This window comes from Ranitomeya variabilis, chromosome 2 (genome assembly GCF_051348905.1).
Source record: "Ranitomeya variabilis isolate aRanVar5 chromosome 2, aRanVar5.hap1, whole genome shotgun sequence".
NCBI classification, from domain to species: Eukaryota; Metazoa; Chordata; class Amphibia; order Anura; family Dendrobatidae; genus Ranitomeya; species Ranitomeya variabilis.
This window is the reverse complement of record NC_135233.1, coordinates 137,748,329-137,767,911: the sequence shown is the minus strand read 5'-3', so window position 1 is coordinate 137,767,911 and position 19,583 is coordinate 137,748,329. Positions and strand designations below refer to the sequence as shown.

At 46.1% G+C, this 19,583-nt stretch overlaps 1 protein-coding gene across 3 annotated transcripts in view; it reads right to left on the bottom strand.

Moving 5' to 3' along the window:
* The window catches only part of EPM2A (EPM2A glucan phosphatase, laforin), a 300,202-nt gene extending 281,364 nt beyond the window's left edge, over positions 1 to 18,838 (bottom strand). The window contains exons 1-2 of one of the 3 annotated variants that reach the window (XM_077283027.1): positions 18,642 to 18,838; positions 15,027 to 15,287 (exon numbers count right to left, since the gene is read on the bottom strand). In XM_077283027.1, the coding sequence (XP_077139142.1) occupies positions 15,027 to 15,282 (256 nt within the window). In that variant the 5' untranslated portion in view covers positions 15,283 to 15,287; positions 18,642 to 18,838. The other 2 variants (XM_077283026.1, XM_077283028.1) reach the window with 2 other exon arrangements.
* Positions 18,839 to 19,583: the final 745 nt, after the last annotated feature.

Sequence of the window (19,583 nt, the reverse complement as noted above, 5' to 3'; positions counted from 1 at the left end):
GACCCACAAAGTTGGGCATTTGCATTATCGCCAGGGGATCCTGCGTTGTTAAATGTAGATGCGTTTTTTCAGGCTTTGGGGTTGCTTTATGAAGAACCTAATTTGGAGATTTTGGCTGAGAAAGCCTTGATAGCTCTTTCCCAAGGGCAAGATGAAGCTGAGATATACTGCCAGAAATTCCGTAAATGGTCGGTGCTTACTAAATGGAATGAGTGCGCTTTAGCAGCTAATTTCAGAGAAGGTCTCTCTGATGCCGTGAAGGATGTCATGGTGGGGTTCCCTGTGCCTACAGGTCTGAATGATGCCATGAAATTGGCTATCCAGATTGATCGGCGTTTGCGGGAGCGCAAATCTGTGCACCATATGGCGGGGTCTTCTGAGGAAGAATCTGTGCACCATATGGTGGTATCTTCTGAGCAAAAACCTGTGCACCATATGGCGGTGTCTTCTGAGCAAAGACCTGTGCACCATTTGGCGGTGACCTCTGAAAAGGCATTGGAGCATATGCAATGCGATCGTGTTTTGTCTAGAGGCGAACGTCAAAATTACAGGCGCAAAAATGGATTGTGCTTCTACTGTGGAGATCCAGCTCATGTTATATCAGCATGCTCTAAACGTATAAATAAGGTTGATAAAAAGGTTGATAAATCTTTTTCTACAGGTACCTTGCAGTCAAAATTTCTTTTGTCCGTGACATTGATTTGTACCTTATCATCTGTGACTGTGAATGCTTATGTGGATTCTGGCGCCGCTCTGAGTCTCATGGATTGGTCCTTTGCCAAGCGTTGTGGGTTTGATTTGGAGCCGTTGGAAGTTTCTATTCCCCTGAAGGGTATTGATTCTACACCTTTGGCTAGCAATAAACCACAATATTGGACACAAGTGACTATGCGTCTTACCCCAGACCATCAGGAGATTATTCGTTTCCTTGTATTATATAACCTACATGATGTCTTAGTGCTTGGATTACCATGGTTACAGATTCATAATCCCGTCTTGGACTGGAAATCTATGTCTGTGTTGAGCTGGGGATGTCGGGGTATTCATGGGGATGCACCTTTGGTTCCTATTTCTTCATCTACTCCCTCTGAGATCCCAGCATTTCTGTCAGATTTTTATGATGTCTTTCAAGAGCCTAAAGTTGATTCTCTCCCTCCCCACAGAGAGTGTGACTGCGCTATTGAATTGATCCCCGGTAGTAAGTTTCCTAAGGGTCGCTTGTTTAATTTGTCTGTACCTGAACATACTGCTATGCGGGAGTATATCAGAGAATCCTTGGAAAAGGGTCATATTCGCCCCTCGTTGTCTCCACTAGGGGCAGGATTTTTCTTTGTAGGTAAAAAGGATGGTTCATTGAGACCTTGTATCGACTATCGACTTTTGAATAAGATTACAGTTAAATACCAGTACCCGTTACCTTTACTGACTGATCTGTTTGCTCGTATAAAGGGGGCTAAGTGGTTCACTAAGATCGATCTACGTGGTGCGTATAATTTGGTGCGGATTAAGCAGGGGGATGAGTGGAAGACCGCATTTAATACGCCTGAAGGCCATTTTGAGTATTTGGTAATGCCTTTCGGTCTCGCAAATGCTCCTTCCGTTTTTCAGTCCTTTATGCACGATATTTTCCGTGAATATCTGGATAAGTTTATGATTGTGTATTTGGATGATATTCTTGTTTTTTCGGAGGACTGGGAATCTCACGTTCAACAGGTCAGGAGAGTTTTTCAGGTTTTGCGAGCTAATTCTCTTTTTGTAAAGGGCTCAAAGTGTAGTTTTGGAGTTCAGAGAATTTCCTTTTTGGGATATATTTTTTCCCCTTCATCTATGGAGATGGACCCTGTCAAGGTCCAGGCTATTTGTGATTGGATGCAACCTACTTCTTTGAAGAGTCTGCAAAAGTTCTTGGGTTTTGCTAATTTCTATCGCCGATTTATAGCGGGTTTTTCTGCCATTGCTAAACCTTTGACTGATTTGACCAAAAAGGGTGCTGATGTTGCTAATTGGTCCTCTGCGGCTGTGGAGGCCTTTCAAGAGCTTAAGCGCCGCTTTTCTTCCGCTCCTGTGTTGCGCCAACCTGATGTGTTACTTCCGTTCCAGGTTGAGGTGGATGCTTCGGAGATCGGAGCAGGTGCAGTTTTGTCGCAGAAAGATCCTGACTGCTCAGTAATGAGACCATGTGCGTTTTTCTCCCGAAAGTTTTCGCCCGCTGAGCGAAATTATGATGTGGGAAATCGGGAACTTCTGGCCATGAAGTGGGCGTTTGAGGAGTGGCGTCATTGGCTTGAGGGTGCTAGACACCAGGTGGTGGTCCTCACTGACCACAAGAATCTAATTTATCTTGAGTCGGCCAGGCGTCTGAATCCTAGACAGGCGCGCTGGTCGTTGTTTTTCTCCCGATTTAACTTTGTGGTGTCATATCTGCCTGGGTCCAAGAATGTGAAGGCGGATGCCCTCTCTAGGAGTTTTGAGCCTGACTCGCCTGGTGATTCCGAACCTACCGGCATCCTGAAGGATGGGGTGATATTGTCAGCTGTCTCCCCAGACCTGCGGCGTTCTTTGCAGGAGTTTCAGGTGGATAGGCCTGATCGCTGTCCGCCTGGTAGACTGTTTGTCCCTGATGATTGGACCAGTAGAGTTATCTCGGAGGTTCATTCTTCCGCGTTGACAGGTCATCCTGGAATTTTTGGCACCAGGGATTTGGTGTCTAGGTCCTTCTGGTGGCCTTCTTTGTCTCGAGATGTGCGCATGTTTGTGCAGTCTTGTGATGTTTGTGCTCGGGCCAAGCCCTGCTGTTCTAGGGCCAGTGGGTTGTTGTTGCCCTTGCCTATTCCTAAGAGGCCTTGGACGCACATCTCTATGGACTTTATTTCTGACCTTCCGGTTTCTCGTAGGATGTCTGTCATCTGGGTGATTTGTGACCGTTTTTCCAAGATGGTTCATTTGGTACCTTTACCCAAATTGCCCTCCTCCTCTGAGTTGGTTCCTCTATTTTTTCAGAATGTGGTGCGTTTGCATGGTATTCCTGAGAATATAGTGTCTGACAGGGGTACTCAGTTTGTGTCTAGATTTTGGCGGACGTTCTGTGCCAGGATGGGTATCGATTTGTCTTTTTCGTCTGCATTCCATCCTCAGACTAATGGCCAGACTGAGCGTACTAATCAGACCTTGGAGACTTACTTGAGGTGTTTTGTGTCCGCTGATCAGGATGATTGGCTTGACTTTTTGCCATTGGCAGAGTTTGCCCTTAACAATCGGGCTAGTTCTGCCACTTTGGTTTCTCCATTTTTTTGTAATTCAGGGTTTCACCCTCGGTTTTCGTCCGGTCAATTGGAGTCTTCGGATTGTCCTGGAGTGGATACTGTGGTTGATAGGATGCATCAGATTTGGGGACAGGTTGTGGACAATCTGAAGTTGTCCCAGGAGAAGACTCAACAGTTCACTAATCGTCATCGGCGTATTGGTCCTCGTCTTTGTGTTGGGGACCTGGTGTGGCTGTCTTCTCGATTTGTTCCTATGAAGGTCTCGTCTCCTAAGTTTAAGCCTCGGTTTATCGGCCCTTATAGGATTCTGGAGGTTCTTAATCCTGTGTCCTTTCGTTTGGACCTCCCAGCATCTTTTAATATCCATAATGTTTTCCATCGGTCATTATTGCGGAGGTATGAGGTACCGGTTGTTCCTTCTGCTGATCCACCTGCTCCTGTGTTGGTTGAGGGTGAATTGGAGTATGTGGTGGAAAAGATCTTGGACTCCCGTGTTTCCAGACGGAAACTTCAGTATCTGGTTAAGTGGAAAGGTTATGGCCAGGAGGATAATTCTTGGGTGACAGCATCCGATGTTCATGCTCCCGATTTGGTTCGTGCATTTCATAGTGCTCATCCAGGTCGCCCTGGTGGTTCTGGTGAGGGTTCGGTGCCCCCTCCTTAAGGGGGGGGTACTGTTGTGAATTCGGTTTGTGGGCTCCCCCGGTGGTCTGTTATGGTAGTGTCTCTTATGTGCCTTCCTCCATCTCTGATTACCTGTCGCCACCCTCTTGGGGAGTTTCCTATTTAAGGCTGCTTGGCTGTTAGTCACTTGCCGGCCAACAATGTGCTAGTAGCATTCTGTTGCATTCACCTGCCTCAAGTTCCAGTTCAGCTAAGTTGAATTTTGTTTCTTGTTTTGCTATTTTTGTCCAGCTATCTGCAATGTGACTCTTCAGTGCTGGAAGCTCTTGTGGACAGAAAATTACTACTCCAGTGGCATGAGTTGTCACTGGAGTTTAAAGTAATTTCTGGATGGTGTTTTTGAATAGTGATTTTTAGGTCGACCGTGAAGTAACTCTTTCCTGTCCTTCTGCTATCTAGTAAGCGGACCTCACTGTGCTAAATCTGCTGTTCATCCTACGTATGTCATTTCCTCTGAACTCACCGTCAATATCTGTGGGGGCCTACTATCATCTTTTGGGGTTCCTCACTGGAGGTAAGGTAGGCCTGTATATTCCTCTTATAGGGGTAGTTAGATCTCCGGCTGGCGCGTGGTGTCTAGGGCATCGTAGGTACATCCCCCGGCTACTGTAAGTGTTGGGTCAGGTTCAGGTCACGGTCGACCTTAGTTTCCATCACCCGAGAGCTAGTCCGTTTTGTATTTTTTTCCCATGGTCATTGGGGTAACCATAACAGCGGACGTTTTGTGCCAAGATGGGCATTGACTTGTCTTTCTCGTCTGCATTCCATCCTCAGATGAATGGCCAGACGGAGCGAACTAATCAGACCTTGGAAACTTATTTGAGGTGTTTTGTTTCTGCTGATCAAGATGACTGGGTTGCTTTTTTGCCACTGGCCGAATTTGCTCTTAATAATCGGGCTAGTTCTGCCACGTTGGTCTCTCCTTTTTTTTGTAATTCGGGGTTTCATCCTCGTTTTTCCTCTGGTCAGGTGGAGTCTTCGGATTGTCCTGGAGTGGACATGGTGGTGGACAGGCTACATCAGATTTGGAATCAGGTGGTGGACAATTTGAAGTTATCTCAGGAGAAGACTCAGCAGTTTGCTAATCGCCGTCGCCGCGTGGGTCCCCGACTTCTTGTTGGGGATTTGGTGTGGTTGTCTTCTCGTTTTGTCCCTATGAAGGTCTCTTCTCCTAAGTTCAAGCCTCGGTTCATCGGTCCTTATAGGATCTCGGAGATTCTTAACCCTGTATCTTTTCGTTTGGATCTCCCAGCATCGTTTGCTATTCATAATGTGTTCCATCGGTCGTTGTTGCGGAGGTATGAGGTGCCCGTTGTTGAGCCTCCTGCTCCGGTGCTGGTGGAGGGAGAATTGGAGTATGTTGTTGAGAAGATCTTGGATTCTCGTGTTTCCAGACGCAAACTCCAGTATTTGGTTAAGTGGAAGGGTTATGGTCAGGAGGATAATTCCTGGGTGGTCGCCTCCGATGTTCATGCGACTGATTTAGTCCGCGCCTTCCATAGAGCTCACCCTGATCGCCCTGGGGGTTCTCGTGAGGGTTCGGTGACCCCTCCTCAAGGGGGGGGTACTGTTGTGGATTCTGTTTGTGGGCTCCCTCTGGTGGTTACTGCTGGTACTGGGTGACTTTGGTGGGTTGCGGCCTTTGGTTTCCACCTGTCCATCAGAGGCTGGGTGTTTCCTATTTTACCTGGCCTTTCTGTCATTCCCTTGCCGGCTATCAATGTATTCAGATGTGCTCTGTTTGGTTCCTGCCTACCTGCTCCCAGATCTTTCAGGATAAGCTAAGTGCTGATTTTCAGTTGTTTGGTTTTTTGTCCAGCTTGCTTATTATGTCTCTATGCTAGCTGGTAGCTCTAGTGGACTGAGGTTCTCCCCATGTGCCATGAGTTGGCACATGGGTTCTTGTAATCTCAGGATGGTTTTTTGATTAGGGTTTTTTGCTGACCGCTCAGACCCCTTTTGTATCGTTCTGCTTTCTAGTTTAGAGGGGCCTCTATTTGCTAAACGTATATATATCATCTCTATGTGTGTGCCTTCCTCTCATTTCACCGTCAATACATGTGGGGGGCAACTATACCTTTTGGGGTTCATTCCTCTGGAGGCAAGTGAGGTCTTTATTTTCTCTGTAGTGCTAGTTAGCTCTTAGGCTGGTGCGTGGCGTCTAGAACCAACGTAGGCACGCTCCCTGGCTATCTCTAGTTGCGTTTGTCAGGCGTAGGGCAGCGGTCAGCCCAGGTTCCATCACCCTAGAGCTCGTCTGTTATATATTTGCACCTTGCTTGTCCTGTGCTATCCATAGCCATTGGGATTCATGACAGATTATACTCACCTGGGCGGGCGGTCCGATCCGATGGGAATCGCGATCCGGGCCGGGGCCTCCTATCTTCATACGATGACGTCCTTTTCTTGTCTTCACTCTGCAGCTCTGGCGCAGGCGTAATTTGTCTTCCCTGCTGAGGGCAGAGCAAAATACTGCAGTGCGCAGGCGCCGGGCCTCTCTGACCTTTCCCGACGCCTGCGCACTGCAGTACTTTGCTCTGCCCTCAACAGGGGAGACAAAGTACGCCTGCGCTGGACCCGCAGCATGAAGACAAGAAGAGGACGTCATCGTAAGAAGATGGGAGGCCCCGGACTAGACCGCGACGCCCATCGGACCGGACCGCAGCGGGACCGCCCCTGGGTGAGTATATTCTAACCTCTTTTTCTCATCTTTCAGGATACATCGGGGGCTTATCTACAGCATTACAGAATGCCGGTGGGCTTAGCTCACCTTCAATTTTGGGGGTGACAGGTTCCCTTTAATTTTTGCCAGAGATGTAAGTATATATAAAAAAAATAAAGGGAACACTAAAATCCCACATCCTAGAGATCACTGCATGAAATATTCCAATTGTAAAGTGGAAAATGAAGTTACAGGCTGATCCAACTTCAGTGGAAATGCCTCAACACAAGGAAATAATGCTCAGTATTGTGTGTGGCCTCCACGTGCCTGTATGATCTACCTACAACGCCTGGGCATGCTCCTGATGAAACTGTGGATGGTCTCCTGAGGGATCTCCTCCCAGACCTGGACTAAAGCATCCACCAACTCCTGGACAGTCTGTGGTGCAACGTGACATTGGTGGATGGTGCGAGACATGATGTCCTAGATGTGTTCAGTCGGATTCAGGTCTGGGGAACGGGCGGGCCAGTCCATAGCTTTAATGCCTTCATCTTGCAGGAACTGCTGACACACTCCAGCCACATGAGGTCTGGCATTGTCCTGCATTAGGAGGAACCCAGGGCCAACCGCACCAGCATATGGTCTCACAAGCAGGGCTGTGGAGTCGGAGTCGTGGAGTCGGAGTTAGTTTTGGTTGGAGTCGGAGTCGGTAGAAATGTACCGACTCCGACTCCAGCTTTAAAAAAAATGTATTAATATTTCATAATTGAACTTTCATCTGAATTTTATAAATGTTACTCAAATATATATGTTCTATCAAACTATGAACAACAGTGATAAGCAGTTCTGCTGGAGATAGAGACATTTCTTACTTTTTGTGTGTCACACTGTTCTCCACTGCCCTTATCTAATCTTATACTTGGTTAACCTCATGCTGCCCCAACCCCCCTACTTACAAAGTATGAAACTGAAAGTGAAAATGTGTTGCAAATTCTTAGTAGTAAAGCTCCTCCTCTAGACTAGATGTTTACTAGGTGTGCATCTTCCAAGCATCTCACAGCTGCTACTCAGAAGAGGAAGACTGTAAGAAGTATTATCCTTTCAACAAACTTTGCATCAGTTAACTGTGAGTACATGAGGAATAACAGTATTACTGACCACTATATCAGTTGTACGACCTGGCAATAATTTTGTACAATTGTTTTTAGGAAAAACAATTGTCATTTGGATTGTGAATGCAGAATTAAAAACCTGAGAATGTCAAAGAAGCATCACATTAAATCAGCTGTATTTGAACATTTCACCATCACTCAAGATAGAAAACATGTCTGTCAGTGTATGACAAATGATCCAGATGAAAACAAATGCTGTGAAGCCAAGATCAGTGCATATTCAGGCAAAGATAAAAATGCTCCTACCAGAGCTTCTAATCTAAAGAGACATTTACAGCGCTTTCATCCAGAAGTACTGAAAGCAGTGGATGAGAAAGACTGCATCCAAACCAATGAACCAGTGCCAGCTCTTCCAGCCAAACAAAGGAGCAGAGAACTTTGCAGCCATCAGTTGCAAGATATTTTGTCAGTGACAAAGTTAGTAGATACATTTAAAAAACAGATCATAGAGCTTGTAAAGGATAGTGTGCCTATTTCATTATTTTCACGACCAGCTTTTATGTGTCTGAATGGGGAAATGGCCCGCAAGCTTGGTGTTTCTCTGGAGAGAGAGAGAGTATTAGAAAATTAGTAATCGAAGAAGCTTTTAAACAAAAGGAAGAACTTAAAAAAACTCTCAAGGGACACTTTCTGTTTCTTAAAATGGATGCCTGCACACGTCACAGAGTGAACTATTTTGCCATCAATGTCCGATTTGTTTGTGACAAAAATGAAATAGTTACCAAGACATTGGCAGTAAAAGACACCAAAGCTCATCACACCAGTGAGTTTCTCCAGGTCTTGGTGGAAAAGGTTCTGCACGACTATGAACTTAAAATAGAACAAGTTCTTTCTGTCGTAACTGACAATGCTTCAAATATGATAAGTACTATTAAGCTAATGAATGAGAGTAATGATGGTGACCAGCAGCTAGAAGAACATTCTGGGTCCACAGACACAGAAATGTTTGAAATAGAGGAACACAGTATTGTAACTGAGGAGCAAACTGAAGTTGCTTCAGATGAACAGCAACATGATAGTTTAGATGATCTTGTTGAAACTGTGTCAATACGTTCTTTCATTCATCACATGCGCTGTGTTGTGCATACGCTACAGCTGGCTATAAGAGACAGTCTGCAAGAAGGACATGCTGCTGCACTGATTGGCAAGGTGAGAAAATTGGCTACTGTTGCCAGAACCCCTAAAGTTTGACTCAATTTTGAAGAGACGTGCTGCAAAAAGGGGCAATTATTGATCAAGCCACACGATGGGGCAATACTTAATGATTCAGCGCTTGGTTGAACTGAAAACCTTTCTTGCAGACATGGCTAATCCTCATCTGATGCTAAATGAAAGTCAGTGGAATCAGGTGACTGAGCTGGAAAAATTGCTAGAGCACCCATTTACAGTGACTAAATAATTACATATGCAACTCTATATTAACTCTATAGCGCCACCTGTTGGAAGTAGCGATCCTACAAGTCACAATCAACCCTTTAACGAGTCGTGCAATATGACTTAGGATAAAAGCCAAATCAGTATCTCAATTCGCAGACACGGTGTTTCGGGCTGTTGGCCCTCGTCAGTGCGAAGCATGAGAACTGATTTGGCTAGGTGAGAGGCTCTGGACTGGGGTCTAAGGGGTAACGTTTCTCCTTATGGAGAGTGACATACCATCTCTGGCTTGTCAAGGTAAGGAGGCTTATTTGCCAAGCAGAGGACTTAACTCCAGGTATTTTCTTAAAGGAGTGGAAGAACCTGATGGATGTTTCGCCTGTCCCAAAGAAGAGGGTTAATTGCAAGTGGCGTTGCTACATCAATGAAACGGAGAGAGGAGCTACTATTACAAAATAACATTCTTTTGGCAGCTGTTTAGGTAGACCCAATGCATCGGATTCTTCTAGATGATCAACAGCTAACTAAAGGAAAATAAGCTCTGTTTGAAATAGCAGTAAGGATGAAAGGGTTGCAGAACTGTCAGGAGGAACAAGAATAATTTGGTCGTCCTGCCACATCTTCACCCTCATCAACTGATGAAGAATTTAATTTTGAAAAATATTTGGATCACAAGGACCGTGCAAAGCATTCCCGCATAGAAGAAGAGTCATCCCCATCAAAGAACACAGCCAGTACATTTCAGCAGAATTTTTCATGTGCACTAAAAGAAATTGAGAAATTTGACCGTTCATCAAAAATAACAGTGCAACAAGCGATTCCTCTGTATCCTGACATTGTCAGAGATGTGGCCCGAGTGGTTACTGCTTTGCCACCAACCCAAGTTAGTGTAGAGAGGTTGTTCTCTGCTCTCAAAATAATTATATCAGATTTGAGGGCATCCATGAAGGAGGATCTGACAGAGGCAATACTTTTTCTGAGGACAAATTTATAGATTTCTTCTTATTAACTGCATAACAGTGTTTATTGCATATTTACTTACAAGAGTTTAGAAAAGTTTATAAAAGTTATTTGCTATATTGCTATAGTCTAATTGTATTCTAATAAATATAGTTTTTGCTCTAAGTGGTCTGATTACTTATATGATGGTGAGAAACTGAATAAGCACGATGTTAATATTTTATAACAGTAAATTTATTGTTACGAATTGGCCAAGTCGGAGTCGCAACTGTGGCTTACCGACTCCACAGCCCTGCTCACAAGGGGTCTGAAGGATCTCATCTTAGTACCTAATGGCAGTCAGACTACCTCTGGCGAGCACATGGAGGGCTGTGCGGCCCTCCAAAGACATGCCACCCCACACTATTACTGACCCACTGCCAAACCGGTCATGCTGAAGGATGTTGCAGGCAGCAGATAGCTCTCTACAGCGTCTCCAGACTTTGTCACGTGTGTCAATTTGTGCTCAGTGTGAACCTGCTTTCATCTGTGAAGAGCACAGAGAGGCAAATTTGCTGATCCTGGTGTTTTGTGGCAAATGCTAAGCGTCTTGCACAGTGTTGGGCTGTGAGCACTACCCCCATCTGTGGACGTTGGACACTCAGACCATCCTCATGGAATTGGTTTCTAGCCGTTTGTGCAGACACATGCACATTTGTGGCCTGCTGGAGGTCATTTTGCAGGGCTCTGCTAGTGCTCCTCCAGTTCCTCCTTGCACAAAGGCTGAGGTAGCGGTCCTGCTGCTGGGTTGTTGCCCTCCTACGGCCCCTCCATGTCTCCTGGTGTACTGGCCTGTCTCCTGTTAGCGCCTACAGCCTCTGGACACTACACTGACAGACACAGCAAACCTTCTTGCTACAGCTCGCATTCATGTGCCATCCTGGATGAGCTGCACTACCTGAGCCACTTGTGTGGGTTGTAGAGTCAGTCTCATGCTACCATGAGTGTGAAAGCACAACCAACGTTTAAAAGTTACCAAAACATCAGCCAGAAAGCATTGGTACTGAGATCTGGTCTGTGGTCCCCACCTGCAGAACCACTCCTTTATTGAGTGTGTCTTGATAATTGCCAATAATTTCCATCTGTTGTCTATTCCATTTGATTGCCATTGTTGCTTCCTATGTGGACAGTTTGATTTCACAGAACTTTGATTTACTTGGAGTTATATTCTGTTGTTTAAGTGTTCCCTTTATTTTTTGAGCAGTTAATATACACAGTGGGCCATTTATATAGATACACCTAAATAAAATGGGAATGGTTGGTGATATCAACTTCCTGTTTGGGGCACATTAGTATATGGAAGGGGGAAAACTTTTCAAAATGGATGGTGACCATGCTGGCCATTTTGAAGTCGGCCATTTTGGATCCAACTTTATTTTTTTCAATGGGAAGAGGGTCATGTGAAAACTTATACAGAATTTTACCAGAAAAACAATGGTGTGCTTGGTTTTAACTTTATTCTATCATGAGTTATTTATAAGTTCATGACCACTTATAAAATGTGTTCAAAGTGCTGCCCATTGTGTTGGATTGTCAATGCAGCCCTCTTCTCCCACTCTTGACACACTGATAGCAACACTGCAGAAGAAATGCTAGCACAGGCTTCCAGCATCTGTTGTTTCAGATGCTGCACATCTCGTATCTTCACATCATAGACAATTGCCTTCAGATGACCCCAAAGATAAAAGTCTAAGGGGGTCAGATCAGGAGACCTTGATGGCCAATCACCTGGCCCACGACAACCAATCCACTTTCCAAGAAACTGTTCATATAGGAATGCTCGGACCTGAAACCAACAATATGGTGCATTGCATCTGTACCACACAGCAGGTGCAGTAATAGAGACACAACAGCAGCGGCTCAGTATTTGGGGTATCAGCAGGATGAGGAGTTTGTGCAGGTTGGGAATAGATGGTGATGGGGCTGGAATATGAGAAGTGAAATGTGTCTTTATTGTAATCTCTGCAGCAGAGTCCTGGCTGGAAGAAGTTGTCATGACGGTCTGGGCCAGATGGAGAAGACGGGAAAAGTGAACGATTCCATCAGAAAGAACGTCCTCTTTAAGTCACCATCTATAACTCTGTTGTAATCACTTGTATGATCTGTAGGACTGGTATCTACCACTATATGGTCACAATATGGCGGTAATATCAGTGTTGGTCTTTGTGAAGATGTTTTTTTAGTTACAGCAGGATCATCTGCTAAGGTTCTCCTACGTCCACTATGAGGGTGCACCACCATAGTTGCAATCAGAGGTTAGGGGCCCACTCAGATGTGTCGTTCCTCCCTGAGCTGAACCCCTAGCTACGCCTCTGATAGATAGATATCCTAAAATACAAAGGAAATGTGTCATCTTTAACTTTAGGTGTGATAGAGATCATTTGCTTAACTTGATTAACAATAACAGTAACTTTGACCAGAGGTGCCCAAACTTTTAGATGCCCCTGTATCTCCTCCCCTCTCCTATCTCTGTACTGGGCATATTTGTCTTCATTAATATGTTTAAAACTACACCAAAAAATCTTGATGATGGGGCAAACTGGAATCAAACGATCCTTATTCATGAGGAGGTGTGACCCTCCATGCACTACGCCAGAAATCTCACTCCAGTTAGGTACTGCACTGATATTTCTAGCATAGAGAATGCCACAGCTCATAAAGAACTAGACGAGGAGTGGTGTCACACCTCCACTGCACCACAGCTTCATGCATTTTGGCAGAACTGAGAGAAGTTCTTGTGAAGGCGCTAAATGTTGCAATTTGTAGGCGGTACACTGAGTTGCGTCTAAATTTTGCGACTGTTCAAAGCTGTTATGCCGGAATTGTCACACGAAAGCTTTGATGGATCGAGCCCATTATATGCACATATCTAAGGGCTCATTAACACTTCAGTTTTTCACTTATGTGTGTGAGTGATATCCATTTGTTCCACAGATAGCAAGCATACCTGTGACAATCTATGGGGCTGCTCACATGTCTATGATTTTTTCACAGACAGAGTGGTCAGCGAATAATCAAAGTAACATGTCCGATATTGATCAGAGTATCAGATCAAACTCGGCAAAGATAGTCTATGGTTCCATGAAAAAAACAGACAGGCAATTGAATGCCATCGTTGTGCTGTTCATTTTTCACTGACAGATAGGAGAAGGTGCAGACATTTTTTTTTCTCAACGGTGAAAAAACTTATGAAACTTTGTGGCATTTGTGCAGTAATGGCTTTCCTCTGGCAACTCGACCATGCAGCCCATTTTTCTTCAAGTGCTTCCTTATTATGCATCTTGAAACAGCCACACCGCTAGTTTCCAGAGAGTCCTGTATTTCAGCTGATGTTACTTGTGGGTTTTTCTATGCATCCCAAAAATTATTCTGGCAGTTGTGGACAAAATTTTTGTTGGTCTACCTGACCGTGGTTTTGTTTTGACAGAGCCCCTGATTTTCCACTTGTTAATCACAGTATGAACTCTGCTGACTGGCATTATCAATTCCTTGGATATCTTTTTGTATCCATTTCCCTTATTATACAGTTCAACTACCTTTTCCAGTAGATTCATTGACAATTTTTTTGCTTTCTCCATGACTCACAATCCAGAAAAGTCAGTGGCTCGAGGACAGATGCAAGAGTCTGTCTGGATCCCAGAAACTGAGTGTATGTGCACACGTTTACAGTACCATGTAAACCTATGGAAAACAAAATCCTCGGTGCACATGCTGCAGAAAAAAAACACGCGGAAACGTAGCGTTGTTTATTCCGCAGCATATCAATTATTTGTGTGGATTCCGCAGAGGTTTACACCTGTGCAAAAAAATTGCAGTAAATCCGCGGTAATTCTGCAGGAAATCCGCAGTGCGGTTTACCTGCAGAATTACCAAAATTAGTCCGGAAAAATCCGCAGAGTAATCCGCAGCGTGTGCACATACCCTCACTCAGCTTTTATGCACACACTGATTACAAGCAAACAGGTCACAGGTGAGGATGTTACCTTAAGGGTATGTGTCCACGTTCAGGATGGCCGGCGGTATCGTCGGAGCGGCAAAGCCGCTCGGCGCTAAGCCCCGCCCCCTTCTGGGACGCGATGATGCCGGATGTGTTAACTGTACACATCCGGGATCATCGCACTCCTCGCATAGGGCCCTGTGATATTCCTTGCGGCGATGCTGCGTCGTCACAAGGAACACGGACATGCTACGATCTGAAAAGACGCGCAGCATGTCCGGAGTCGCAGGGCCGCCGCGTGCGTGTTTCCACGCATAGTGGACACGGGATTTCAAAAAATCCCCTCCACTATGCTGGAACATCTGGACGCTGCGTGTTTGACGCTGCGGCCCCACGCAGCGTCAAACACGCAGCGTTAACTGACCGTGGACACATACCCTAAGTAGCCAGTCAAACCCATTTGTATCAACTTCTGTGCATGTTATCAGGCCAAAATCACCAGGGTATGTGAACTTTTGATCAGAGCCATTTGGATGTTTTGGGTTTGCATTATGATTTAAAAAGAGAAAACAGCACATTGCCCTAGTGAACAGATGCGGTGCTGATAAGATATATAAGGGGAGAGAATGATCTATTAGAGATCACTCTGTCCCCACCATTCTTCATCAGCCGGCATAAAGTGGACAGTAAACAAGCGTTAAACTCTGGGTGTCACTGATCGGAGTAGTGGATCCATTTGTAAAATTGATGTGTGTATGGATTAATGATACTCTATGGGTCAGGGTGCTGTCTAAGAAAAAAAAAAATGTGTGAATGTAGCCCAAGAGCAAGAAATAAATGATGCTCACATATTCATGTTCACATTTTCATAAACATCATAAGCGCAGCTCTTTAATAGAGCATAGCACTGGAAGTAAATTAAAGAAAATTGGTACCTTCCCAAATTAACACCCCAGCTTCTTTTTTGATAAACTTGAACCAAAATTTGTCAGTGCATGGCTCTTCCAGTAGTACCTCTCCCACCCAGAGAGATGGCTCAATGGTAGATAGAGGACAACGTGTGGGCTTCATTGGTACAGCAAACTGAGGGTCCCAGGCTCCCATCTCTGCTCTTGATCCAAGCACTAAGAGTTCAGTGTCTGTGTGGCTGAGAGTGATGACTACACCAAATCTGAACAGCATCGGCTTCATGGTCACTACAAAAGATAAAATCATGAATACATGGAATAAGTAGAATGGTTTCTATTTAGCTTTTATCAAGCACGTTTTCAATTCTAAAATGGATCAAATATTGAAAAACTAAATGAAAGAATGTCTTTGTTAAAGGGGATTTCCAACTTTTTAACATATGGCCCAAGTACATCCTCACTGACTGGCTGAAGAGTCCACAGCCTGACCATGACACGCTCCGTGTGGTACCCACTCGCCATACGGGCGGCACACGTGTGCCGCACGTATGGCCTACGTGAGTTCCCAGGCACACGGACACGGATAACTCCGGTACCGATTTATTCCGGTACCGGAATTATCTGGACGTGTGGGACAGCCCTCAAGGTATGTGTCCACGGTCAGTAAACGCTGCTTGTTTGACGCTGCGCAGAGCTGCAGCGTCAAACACGCAGCGTCCAGATGTTCCAGCATAGTGGAGGGGATTTTATGAAATCCCGTGTCCACTATGCGTGGAAACACGCATCCGACTTCCCTGCGACTCCGGACATGCTGCGCGTCTTTTCAGATCGCAACATGTCCGTGCTACCTGCGGCGACGCTGTGTCGCCGCAAGTAATATCATAGGGCGCTATGCGAGGGTGCGATGATCTCGGATGTGTACAGTTAACACATCAGGCATCATCGCGTCCCAGAAACGGGGCGGGGCTTAGCGCCGAGCGGCTTCGCCGCTCCGGCGATACCGCCGGCCATCCTGACCGTGGACACATACCCTTACATGGTGTCAGGTGTGAACGATCACTGGAAGTTCAACATGGCACCTCATGGCAAAGAACACTCTGAGGATCATGAAAACAGAATTGTTGCTCTACATAAAGATGGCCAAGGCTAGGGATGCACAACTCCAGTCCTCATGGGCCACCAGCAGTGCATGTTTTCAGGATTTTATTAGCATTGCACAAGGTGTTGGAATCATCACCGATGCAGGTGATCAAATTATCACCTGTGCAATACTAAGGAAATCCTGAAAACATGCACTGCTGGTGGCCCATGAGGACTGGAGTTATGCACCCTTGGCCTAGGCTATAAGAAGACCCAACACCCTGACACTGAGCTGCAGCACGATGGCCAAGACCATACAGCGGTAACAAGATTCCACTCAGAACATGCCTCGCCATGGTCGACCACAGAAGATGAGTGCACGTGCTCAGCGTCATATCCAGAGGTTATCTTTCCAAAATACACGTATAAGTCTTGTCAGCGTTGCTGTAAAGTTTAAAAGGAAGGGGGGTCAGCCTGTCAGTGCTCAGACCATATGCCGCACACTGCATTAAATTGGTCTCCATGGCTATCGTCCCAGAAGGAAGCCTCTTCTAAAGATGATGCACAAGAAAGCCTGCAAACACTGTGCTGAAAACAACCAGACTAAGGACATGGATTACTGGAACCATGTCCGGTATCGGGCGTGTGTGCCGACAGCCAGGAGTACAAAGACAACTGTGTCCTGCCTAGTCAAGCATGGTGATGGGAGCGTCATAGTTTGGGGCTACGCGAGTGCTGCCAGCTGTGGGAGCTACAGTTGAGGGAACCATGAATGCCAATGTACTGTGACATACTGTCACGCTGTCTTTGGCAAGGAAGGAGGGCCTCAAACTGTCCCTGGGACCCTAACTATCCCTGTCCCGGGGAGTAATCTTGAAGGTAGAGAGGCCCGAGTCTCCGACCTTTCTCAGCCTCAGCTCCTGTTAAACCCTGATATGTTCCTTCCCCCACCCCATGAGGCATGGGACAGAAATGTATGGTAAACAAGACAAAATGTGAGGGGTGTTCTCACTTTTGTGATATACTATAGCTCTTCCAAAAGACAATTCCAGCAATACCTTTATATGGCCAGTCTATTACTGAGAAATCTGCGTTCGGATTGATATGCAAATGAGCCTGTAGATATGAATCCTTCGTCACTCCAGCTCTACTCCCCGCCCAGCGCCACCAGGTATGTTTGATTTTGAAGTGCTCCAGCAATACAGAGGAAAACATAATTTAAAAGTTGCTGGACCAGAACCGCATGGGAGACTAATCCTCAGGGTCTTGTCCCCGCCAGCTCTCCTGAAGGGACAGGTCATGCAGACCATGGATCAGCTGGCAGGTTTCCTTTAAGGGTATGTTTCCATGGTATTTGCTGCGGAATGGATGCTGCGTACAGCCGCAGGGCCCAGATGTTACAGCATTTTATGAAATCCCATATCCACTATGCGTTCAAAGATGCAGGTGGCAGACCTGCGTATACACACATGCAGCGCGTCTTTATATGCGCACAATCTCCGTAAGATAAATATCACCTTTCTATGTATAGGATGCGGTGATTCCGCATGTGTACAATGAACACATCTGTAATCACAGCGCCTACAAAAGCCGGCAGCGCTTTGGATGGGGCAGGTGTCCGCTGTGTCCAAAGAGCTACCATTCCGGACCGTGGAAAACATACCTTAATGCTTTTAAGGGTATGTGTCCACGTTCAGGATTGCATCAGGATTTGGTCAGGATTTTTCATCAGTATTTGTAAGCCAAAACCAGGAGTGAGTGATAAATGCAGAAGTGGTGCATATGTTTCTATTATACTTTTCCTCTAATTGTTCCACTCCTGGTTTTGGCTTACAAATACTGATGAAAAATCCTGACCAAATCCTGATGCAATCCTGAACGTGGACACATACCCTTATACCGCATCTAGGAAAAACTGAAAAAGTGTCTGGTCATGGGAAATATGGCCTGGGATTGAAAAGGATGAATCCTGGAGATCCTTCCTCCCCATGGTGAATGACCGGGCACCTTGTTGGGCATGAGGCACGTGCCAGCTGTGGAATACATGCACATACAGAACAGTGGCAGCGTTTTCCCGCTGATGGCAGTCACTTATGCTTCAATAAGACAAAAACACTTGTTCATGTTGCAATATTAGTGTGGATATTTTTATAATTTCCACTTATAGTACATGGAAACCACATTTGTGCTGAGCGTCCGCCATGAGCGACCTCAGTCAGTGACAGCCCGGCAGCACACAGCGCTGTGTAGTACGTGTCGGGGTATATGTATCAGTGTAGGAGCGCCTCCCAGAGGTAACGCCGATAACTACATGCCGGTGGACGTCTAGGAGCTCACAAGGGCCGCATGTGAGCAGGTAGCGGCCGCTGTACCTGTGTGCGGGGCTCAGGCCTGGACAGGACACAGCGGCTCCGCCCACGTCTGAGGGCCTCATGCTCCGTGTATGGGAAGGAGGACGGGAGAAGCGCTGCGGGCACTGCTGGAGCCGCCACTTACAGGACCTTGTGCCCGGCCTCCCCGCGTTATCACCAAACAGCGATAGGTGTAGCTACAGCGCACTACCGTGGTGGATCCAGCAGAGGGCGCTCCTCAGCTGGCGGACTACTGTCACTGCGACGGACGGAGCTGCTCCACTCTATCCCCGTGTGCTGGCCACTATCCGGTGCCGTGCACATGCACACCGGGAACGGACACTAGAAAGCTCAGCTGCTCAGCTCCTGGTCTCGGTGCAGATATTAACCCCTTCCCGTTTCCATCTTTGCACTTTTTCTTCCTGGAGCCATAACTTGTGTTTTTCTTTCTCAGCTGCATGTATGAGGGTTTGTTTCGCAGCAAGACCAGTTTACACCATTTCCTTCCCCATATGATGGGCAGAGAAGTGGGAAAATCTGCACGGGGTGAAGAGTGAAGAAGAAAAAGAGATGCGGAATTTCGTTCTGATTCACGTTTTCTCTATTGGAGCGTTGTATTTCGCCGCTGTCACCGTATCACACTGTTCCCATGGCAGCAGGCTGGTCGTCACTGTGAAGCTTCAGGGTTTGTGTGCACGTCCGATTTATTTTTCTCAGAGTCTGTCCGAGTGACTTGCATCCGATATCACCCTCGGCCATGCAGGTCCGGGAGCACACTGGACGGCACTCGGATAACGACTGACGCAGTAGAGAAGATGGAGACGTTTCATGTTCCATCTTCTCATCTGAGCGAATCGGATCGCACCGATCAGAGTGTGATTAGCATAATCCAACCGATTCTCTCAGATGTGAGTAAGTACGGTGGTGTGACCCCGGGCCTTATAGTAAGGATATGTGCCCACATTGCGGATTTTGATGTGGACCCCTGTTTTGGACATACGGAATTGTATCAAATCCACAGTGTAGTACACAAGCATTGTTAGTCTATATGAAATTGACATTTGCTGTGCACATGCTGCGGGAAAAAACGCTCGGATCTGCACCCATTGACTTCCATTGTGTCAGGCCAATCCGCAGCAAAACCGCAGGTTTA